At 32.6% G+C, this 10,032-nt stretch overlaps 1 protein-coding gene across 1 annotated transcript; it reads right to left on the bottom strand.

Moving 5' to 3' along the window:
• Nucleotides 1-1,904: 1,904 nt before the first annotated feature.
• Nucleotides 1,905-5,881, bottom strand: LOC102606110 (probable phytol kinase 3, chloroplastic). The gene is made up of 6 exons (XM_006354028.2): nucleotides 5,496-5,881; nucleotides 3,455-3,522; nucleotides 3,236-3,367; nucleotides 2,596-2,711; nucleotides 2,372-2,486; nucleotides 1,905-2,292 (listed from the first exon to the last, which is right to left on the bottom strand). Exons 1-6 carry the CDS (start codon nucleotides 5,766-5,768, stop codon nucleotides 2,115-2,117), a joined length of 882 nt encoding a protein of 293 aa, XP_006354090.1. The 5' UTR covers nucleotides 5,769-5,881; the 3' UTR covers nucleotides 1,905-2,114.
• Between the last annotated feature and the right edge of the window lie 4,151 nt (nucleotides 5,882-10,032).

The raw sequence follows: 10,032 nt of genomic DNA, 5'->3' as shown, positions 1-10,032 counted from the left end.
CTTTTAGTATAGTTTTTTGTTATCTAATTTTTTTTTGTTTAAAATATCGAATTAATGTTATCTAATTCAATTTTAAAAATTAGTCAAATTGACTTTTGAAAAGTGTAACATAACAATTAAAAATGAATAGAGGGAGTAATAAATATAGTTATCCCATATTATTTGATTATCTTCCTAAATCACTGCTTCAATTGTCAACGGATAAAAAATAATTAGTTTTCTATATATTAAATTTGACAAAGTGATTTATAGTACCTTTTAAGTAATTTTAAGAAAATATATAATTCTCTTTTTTTCCAATTTATTTATACAGATAGAATTTTGAGAGTCAATCAAATACACCATAGTAAATTTTTTACATATTTAATTTGTAAATTATTGTAATTTATAATACTTTTAACGTTTTTTTTTAGATCACATTTGTTGCTTTCTTACGAGTGTACTAATTAATGTTACGCAAAATAAACTTTCAATATTCAATTTAGTTCTTTAAATAGTTCAAATTATTTATTATTGTAATTTATAGTACTTCATATTATTTTTCAAACAATATATGTTACTTTATCTATCACAATTTATATAGAGTTAATAGAGTTTTTATGTCTTAAATTTTTTTCTTTATGACAACTTATTATTTTTACGTGATTTTCAATTAATTAAAATAATAATAAAAATTTAATTTAGAAAAATACATAAATATCCAATGCTAGAAGCATACACATTGACCAACAAGTATCACCTTCAACACTTTTATATATAATAGGGAAAAGGCTCAAATATGCCATCGAACTTTTAGAAAAGGCTCATTTATGCCATCCGTTAAAAGTTTGGCTCATTTATGTCATTGCTGTTAAAGAAAAGGCTCATCCATGCCATTTTTTTTAACTCCGATTTTGCAAAACCATTTTTTACACACCAAACATGGTTTAACACTTTTCTATTGGTGTTTTTGGATCAAATGTACATTTTTTGCTTGTTTTTCTTTAAAAACACCAAGAACACATGAAGAACATAAACAACTCCAAAATTTTCAACATCTTCAATTCTTCACGAAATCATCTCAAATTTCGGCTACACCATTAATTTCTTTTTTTTAAAAACAAAATTCTAAAATCATTTGTTAGAGTTCAAAAAATTCACCCATATTTAAAAATATATATTCCAAAAAATGAAAATCAGTCCCAAAATTTCAAAATTTTCTTTGATTCTTGTTTTTAACATTAGATCTTTGTTGACTTTGTTGACTAGTGTTTTTTGAGTTTATGTTCAAAATTTCAAATGATTTGAAGTTTTGGAGAATCTACCATTAAAGAATGTTCAAGTTTTGAAACTTTGAAGAAATTTCAATTGGATCTTGTTGAGTTAGGTTGAATTCGAGCTCAAAAGAAATTGAGTTTTGGTATCTAGCTCAGAGCGAAACTACTCTTGAAATTTGAGGCGATTCATGAAGAATTGAATAAGTTTGAAATTTGGGAATTGTTAATGTTCTTTATGTGTTCTTGGTGTTCTTAAGGATGTAGAAGCAAAAAATGTACATTTGATCCAAAAACACCAATAGAAAAGTGTTAAACCATGTTTGGTGTGTAAAAAATGGTTTTGCAAAACCGGAGTTAAAAAAAATGGCATGGATGAGCCTTTTCTTTAACAGCAATGGCATAAATGAGCCAAACTTTTAACGGATGGCATAAATGAGCCTTTTCTAAAAGTTCGATGGCATATTTGAGCCTTTTCCCAATTTTCTTTCCCTATCTACTTAATTGTCATCATGTGTTTATTTGTTAGAATAATATTATCTTTTAAAAATATAATTGACTAATAATAACATTAATTTAATGAAATAAAATAAATATAACTAATGAGTTCTGATATTTATTTGAATAAACTATTAACAAGTTAATAATAGATTTTAAAAAAATTATATTTTAAAATATCGGCGCAACGCGCGGATACGCTTACTAGTTTAACAATACCACAATAAAAACTAACAAGTTTTGTGTAATGCAGAGTTCTCCATACTTAGTGATACACAATACTGTGTCAGACTAACACATTACCCATTTTCAGTTAGCATTTCTAAGTGTTACAGTTCATCCATCTCAGGCTACAATCTGATATCATAAAACAAGACTGCCTACCAGTACTGAGGTTAAGGGAACTGTTAAGTTGTCATCGAGTTCACTGCTTAGAGGATGGGATTCAACCAGTGCTGCAGCAAGAGACATAAACAAGAACCCTAAGACCGTCTTGGAGCTCACCTGAATATACCCCAACAAGGAGAAATAGAACAAGAATCTGTAGCAAAACCATAGAGACCAGTAAGAAATATGCAGTATTTAAGCAAAACATGATAACAATGAAAGCTTTCAATTACCCAAGGGATGCTAAGAAACCAGCAGCTGCCATTGCAATACTACCAGCAAATGATTTGTTTTTATTGTATGGGAGTTTCTGTTTTCCGAACCTCCTGCCAACAATGTCAGCAATACCTGGAGCACGAAAACAGTAACTTTTACTATTTCTTAGAACATCATCAGTCAATCAGGGAGGTCAAGTAACCATGACAGACAGAAATTAAATTGCCTCAGCATAGCATACCATCACCAGCACAAAGGTTGCAAATTAGTCCAATTGAAATAGGAGAATATCTCCAATATATAGCACAAGCATAAGTGATTGAAAAGGCATAGTACAATGGTCCCTTGAGAAGCTCCCTAATGTAAGAGGCATGCCAAACACAATGTAAGTTGCCAATTAAATTGCTTAACAAAGAATAAGAGGTCATTGAAGGACAATAAGAAGTAATCCTTAGCTTAATTAGGACTACAAAAAAAGGAATGGGGTTGGCCCGGCAATTATGCTTTACCAATTTTGGCACAGCTGCCTGTTTTCAGAAACTTTTCTCCCGCATCATTTTGTTATGATATAGGAGAAATAGTAGGACTAATAAGAATAAATAGTGTTAACATGTACAAGTGTTCACAGATGTTGGCAGCATCATATTACGCACAGATTGCAGCTTTAGTAAAATTAACAAATAGCCTGTTGCCAACTTACCATTAAAGGAATGAAGATATGGATGCACATAAATAAATATGGTTTGCAACCTCTTCCTCAAGGGAACCAGTTCTTGGTTGTGATGTCTCGCTATTTTCAGTAACAGTTAAGTTCTATAACAAGAGATGGTTTAATGAAATTGTTCAAGTAAAAGCTAAAAATATTCTTCTGATTACTAAACCTGTGGTCTCCAAATCGGCTCATAGACTTGACAGTTGCATCATCTTTCCATATTCCTAATCCCAAAAGAAGCATTTTTATTATGTTAAGACCGGGAATAAAAGCTGCTAGAATTGCTCCTTGTTGACCAGAACTGGAAAAACAAAACACCGCCTCACTCACCAGGTATATTAGGAATTGAATGAATGAAAGGCTTCATGGTTAGGTTGAAAAGCATTACCTGAACATTGGCCAGCAGAGCATGAAGACTAGCCCAATGCTAATATGAACAAGCTTTCTGTTCGTTTTCTGGGTAATACAAAAATTGTAGAATTCAGAAAATACAGTACAAAGGCCATATCGGGACATCATTCAGCAGAAAAGGTAAGGATATCACTTCCAAAAGATGAGCGAATCCAGCAATATGCTTAAGGTGGGCTAAGGTCATAAATTTAGTTATAACTTATAACATCCTCTTCAATGGATTTGATAAACCTTACTTGTTTAAGTATATAGTAATTACAGATTACAGCTAAATACTAAAATCATACAACCTTGGAATAATTTCTCGATTTTCAGTCTAATTTCTGAATTACGTAAGGAAAAATACGTGAATATGGTCCACACCCTATAATATGGCATCTATATAGCAGTAAATGCACTCAAGATTAGCAGTGTTTGCCAATATAAACACTGCCTGCCTTTGTTTTCTTATCTGGTACTCAATATACACCACAGATGAAAATTCTGCATATTTTGCAACATCAGATTCAGAAAAGCTTATTGCACACAACGGTGTGGACAAGTGGTCAATGAAGTGAGTGCACGCCTTGAAAACTAGGGTTCACATAGTAGAGACAAAAAAACACTAGGTGATTTCATTCCACTGGCTGGAACCTTGGTGGGCAGAGTTATTAATCATCAGTGCAAGTGGGAGATAACAGGTACCCATGAAATAGCTGAGATGTGCCCAAGTTGTCCCAAACACCACCATCATCCATAAGAAAAAAACCGAAGAAATTTATTTCATTATTAAACTTAGCACATGGAGATTAGCATTCATATTTAGGATTTATCAGAACCTTAACTGCAATTCAATGAATCCCCGATACTTAAATAAGCAGACAGTTCCTAGCACCCAATACTTCTATTCTAAGCTTCCTCAAGTTAGAACAGAGTTAGCCATTCATGTTATGAAGTCAGTTCCATCATGCGTGACACATAGATAAACTCTCACCAAGTCGAACACCATTATGATGCTGAAACAAGTCAAGGGAACAAAATGATAGCACCAGTTAGCATCATAAGCAATTTAAAATGCTGGTCTAGAGTTTTGTTTAGCAAACTTCTATCACCCACTAGTTACAACATTAATTGTGAGAAACATGAAAAATCACACGCATTTGCAGACTCGAGGAACTTGGCATGACAAATTAAACCATTGAATTTCTTTGTCCAATAGGTGAACTCTCATGCCAGAGGCCAAAAGTTGAAGAGGAATGGAAGACTCTGACTTCAACAACAACATACCCGCTATAATCCCACAAGTGGGGTCAGGGAGGATAGAACGTATGCAGACCTTACCCCTATCTCGTGGAGGTAGAGAGATTGTTTCCGAAATACCCTCGACTCAAGTAACACATATTAAAGCAGTTTGGAAAGGAAAATATAAAAGTAAGGAGGACATATGAAATGATAGGCGAAACATGACATAACATTCAGAAAACAAGGAAGAGTTAACAACAATCAAATAATTCAATAACGCACAAGAAACAACAATATTAATCAAGGACTTGATAGATTAATATTCAACTAAGAGTGTTTTTCATAGAAATACAACAGAAAAGCAAAAAAGGTGCTCAAGCCAAGCAGAGATTCAACATAAGCTCACACGAAATTGCTCTAACAGTGTAACTTAGAACACGCGAGACAATATTTTTGGAGCTGTTTTGGACCAGCTGACTGCCTCTGCCATTTTTTCTTTAGTCATACTTACCTTTTATATAAAGCTTGAAACATTTTTTCGAAATTTACCTCTTTGCACCATTACATTAGAGGAGAATAATGCCTAAAAAAAACTTAGCATCTAAGATGTGAGCAAGAAATCAAAGAAAATAAGTTGTCTTTGTTGCTTCGTCGTGGTTTAAATGGTATGCTATTTTGAATTTAACCATAAACAAAGATATTCGAAAACTAGTGCGTTTACAACTAAATAGTAAAGATTGAGAGAAACAAAATTCAGTTCGGCTTAAAAGTAAAGAAAGATAAAAAGCATGAAAGACCTGATCGAAAACCCCTCTCTTGGCTGTTTCTTCCCACAATCGAAGCATGGAAAGGGCAATACCACCGGAAAATGCAGTGGCGATTAAATCTCCGATGAGTGGATTTTCTGAAAACATTGCAAAATGTACCACCACTTTAGTCCTGTGTAATCTTCTGGTTTTAAGCTTCTGGAATCCCAAATTGAACCCTTTCTTGGTGGAGAACAGACGATAGGGATCTGAGTTTGACTTAAACAGAGGAAGAGGGAAGACAGAAGAAGCAAAGAGAGCCATATACTGTTAGTTGAGTATTTCACCAGCTTTCAATGCTCCCATTACCTATCTGTATCTCTGCTTACCTCACACCTACACTAATTTATGCCCTATAATAAATAGCTCAAAATGAAATCAATATTTAAACAAAGCCAAATATATTCCACAATTAGAAATGCTATATCGATTTATCCCACTATAACTAATCTTAACATAATTTTAATTATTTCCATTACTTAATCGCAATAGATATTTTTATTATCTTTTGAATTGGGTTTTGTAACAACTGAATTTAATTTATATATCATGGGAAAATTTGTATTCTTTTATCTTTTTATATCACAAACACTTCAATACTGTACTAACCCATCTTGTTATTTTATTCTGCTTCCTACTAATTTGCTTTGTTGAAATACACAAGTGAAGGTCTTTATAATGAATTACATGTCATTGGGTTCGTTGTTCTGAGATAGGATTTCATGGCCGTATGACATTTCGTTGGCTAGAGGTTATTGAAAGTTCAATTTTGCCAATAAGGTTGTTCAGCCCTCAAATTCTCAATATTCCTGGCCGCACTAGCTAACAAACAAATAAAGGAAAGAGTGTTCAAATTCGGGTCATGGGTAAGTAAATTGTGTAAATTATTGAGATGACACCACGTGTCTATGCATTTGGGTCAAGTATATATCTATCTATATTCTATATTATCTTAAAAGCATGAACTCCTAACTTGAATGTTAAATTACTATAATATCCCTAACTTAAGTTGTGACTTTTTCGATAAGTTGTGACTTTTCTGATAAGTTGTGACTTTTTTCAAAGGTTTGTGATTTTTCGAAGAGTTGTGAACTTTTCAAAGAGTTGTGACTTTTTCAATAAGTTGTAACTTTTTCGATCAGTTGTGACTTTTACGATAAGTTCTGACTTTTTTCAAAGGGTTGTGATTTTTCGATGAGTTGTGACTTTTGCAATGGGTTGTGACTTTTTTAATAAGTTGTGAGTTTTCCAAAGGGTTGTGATATCTCGAAAAGGTTATGACTTTTTAGATAAGACACATAAAAAACACTTGTTCATACTACCCTATGTTGACTATAAATAGAGGGGATTCCTCTCATTTTTCGACCGCATTTTTTTTTAATCTTCTACTTTTCTTCTTCTTGCATTTAATTTTTTTTGTGTATTTGTTATGGTTGAGTGAGTTCGAAGTTTAGCGGAATATGAGGTACCACTATTCTGATGAAGTAAATCGTCTATCCTAAGAGGGTATATTCCATAACTTCGAGTACTTGATAAAAATAATTTTGATGATATAATATTAATTTTTTGCTTAATATATTAATTAGTATGTAATGCTCTAATATATGAAGTTAACATGATGTAGTCTAAATTTATTTGTTTTTGTTAACAATTTATCTTGTGATGTAGATATATGCTTCTAAATATCGTTTTACAAAATTTAGAGAATTGTCATGATTTGGTTTTTTGATGCTCAAGACAAAAGAATGACTTTATTTATCAATGCTACTTATGTGATTTAGATTGTCAGGAAGTTTGCTTCAAAATAGGTATTACGATATGAACATTAGACCTTTTGTTTTACTTATTTACTATTTTTCCTTTGCCGAATCAGGTTGAATAAATTGAAAATCATTTATAGTATATGAACTTATATTTGTTGGGTGTAAGATGAACAGTTGATTATATATATGATTTCACAGAAACAATATACTCTTTTAATTTTTATTTTTATTTTTCTGGTAAAAAAAAGGAAACCTTTCTCAACTATCGTAGTTGTTCTCTTCACATGTTCATATGACATCTAAACAATTTAACGTGGAATACACGTGCAAAGCAAATCTGGTTAGATGACAAGAAAAATACACAACAAATATCATTTATAAGGTAATATTAGTGAGATACGACAAATTACATGATTGAAACAAATATATACATTGTTGCATTTAACTAATAAAATCTTTCATTGACCATCTTCATAGGTTCGTGTGAATAAGAGATATGTATGACGATCTACATTGAACATTCACAAAAGAATCTGCAATAGTATTTTGTGCTAAACTTATTAATTCAAATCTTCACTAAAATAAGCAATACTATTTACTATAACATATATTTTCTGAATTGGTAATCACGTGCAACGCACGTGTCAAAAAACTAGTATATATATGGCCCAAAAGTATGATGCAAGCATATATGCAAACTTAAAGTATAAATGGAAGATGTATACATACAATTTCTAATAGTTCGGGGTATATTTGACTTTTTCCCATTCCCTAAATAGTCACTCAATTTTTGACAGATGTCTATTAACATTGCTTTCCATTCACGTAGAATAAGAACATCACTTATGTTATGACTCTCGTGGTCATTTCATGCTTTTGCATTTCTTTATTATTTTTCTCTTCCCCATAGCTTTTGTGTTGTATTTGTGACTTGCCAGGGTGGACGACTGCTTTTCGAGGTGGTCGGGACAGTTTTGGATGGTTTTCCCCTTTTTGAGCTCTTATGTTGAAAGGGTTGACTTTGGTCAATATTTTTGCTGATGGGCTCAAATGAGATTTTCTTCAGTGTCATTAGCTCTAGAACATCGAATTATTGGGTAGTAGGACCTTTGGTTTGAGTCTTGTAGTTACTGGTTTGGTTTTGGAACAATTGGTTGTTTTGATTATAGTGTTGACTTCTGCTAACATTTCGTTGAGACGACCTCCGTTGTTTTTTTTTTCATTCCACTCAGTACGAAATGTCTTTTTTATTAGATAGTGCAATTGGGCCAATCATTCCTGTTTTAGCCCACTAAGTTGTAATACCTCAGAAATTTAGAAAAGGAAAGAATGCCAAAAGATTGGATACTAGTTCAGTCTACGAGACCAGTCTATGGTTTGTAGAATGTTCTACGGATCGTAAACTAGTCTCCAAGGATGTGAAAAAATAATTTTGAAAATCAAATCCCAGTATCTCATTCTATGATGGACCAGGACGGTCTATCGAATGGACTACTGACCGTAGGAAGGTCCCGTAGAAAAGTTCTAGACTTCGTGAAATTTTGGGGTTAAAGTTGAGTTCTACGATTCGGGTATACAGACCATAGGAAGTCCTACGGGCCGTAGAAAGGTGTTGTCGAAAGTTGGTTGATTTTAAGGTTCTATTACTTTAGTCTACTGCTGACCAGTACGGTCAGTAGAAATTCCTACAGACCATAGGTCGGTTTCGTAGACTAGGTCCCGACAGTTATTTTTAAAGGGTATTTGGGTTTTTTTCTATGAACCTAATTCCTATACAATGTCATTTTACCTATAAAAATGACTCTATTACTGATTTTACTCCTAAAATCTACCTATTCTCCTTCATTCCCCCAAATCCCAAAATTTCCTATCAAGGGTTTTCTCTCCTAGAGGTTCTTTAAGTTCAAGTATCCTTTCTTCCTCAATTACTTAGGGCTTCAAGATCAATGTATGTAGAGAGTTCATCAATGGGTTCCATTCACCCATTGATTCCTAAAGATTCTCAAATTTTGCAATTCAATTTTCCAAAATTGGTTAAGTTTTCATTCAATTCCTCTTGGGTTCTCTTTGTATGGATTCAATTGTTCAATTTTGATCATATAATAATTTTTTTTACTTAATTACTTTCTTTCCAATCAAATTCATATAAACCACTGCATTGATAATGATTTTTGACTATGAATACTAATTTGCATGAATTTGAAGAAAAGCTACGAATCAATAAATGATGTTTTCATGAACTTATGCATGATCTATGAAAAAAAGAATTGTTTATGATCTAGGTTGCTTTAAGGTAAGTATCGATTAATTGTTAAAGGATTTTCTCACTTATGCATAAATTGTGAAAGATTTTCTCACATTAAGGGATCAGGGTTTGATGAAAGGTTTTCTAACTCATGCATGATTCGAGATTTAAGGAGCTATTGTATGATGTTTTAGCTTGGATTAGTAGCTTAATTGTGCTTTTCTATGGATAATTATTGTCACGACCCAAGGTAGCCCCTAGGCGTAACATGACGTATAAGACCCCGAGAAGCCTCATACAAGCCACTGACCATTCATCATACAAGATAATAGAACATAAGAGATTTAAACGACAGTTTCAACATATCAAAGTTTTATAGAGAAAAGCAGAAGACGAAACATCGTCTCAAAGACATCTACTACATAAGATTGATCAGGTGTAGCCTGTACATCAAGTTCAAAAAGTGAAAGTAAAGAAAAAAAAAGGAAATCAAGCTTGGTCCTCGGTTGATGAGGACTTA

This window comes from Solanum tuberosum, unplaced genomic scaffold, assembly GCF_000226075.1.
Source record: "Solanum tuberosum cultivar DM 1-3 516 R44 unplaced genomic scaffold, SolTub_3.0 scf00170, whole genome shotgun sequence".
Classification (NCBI taxonomy): domain Eukaryota; kingdom Viridiplantae; phylum Streptophyta; class Magnoliopsida; order Solanales; family Solanaceae; genus Solanum; species Solanum tuberosum.
This window is presented reverse-complemented; position numbering and strand designations above follow the sequence as displayed.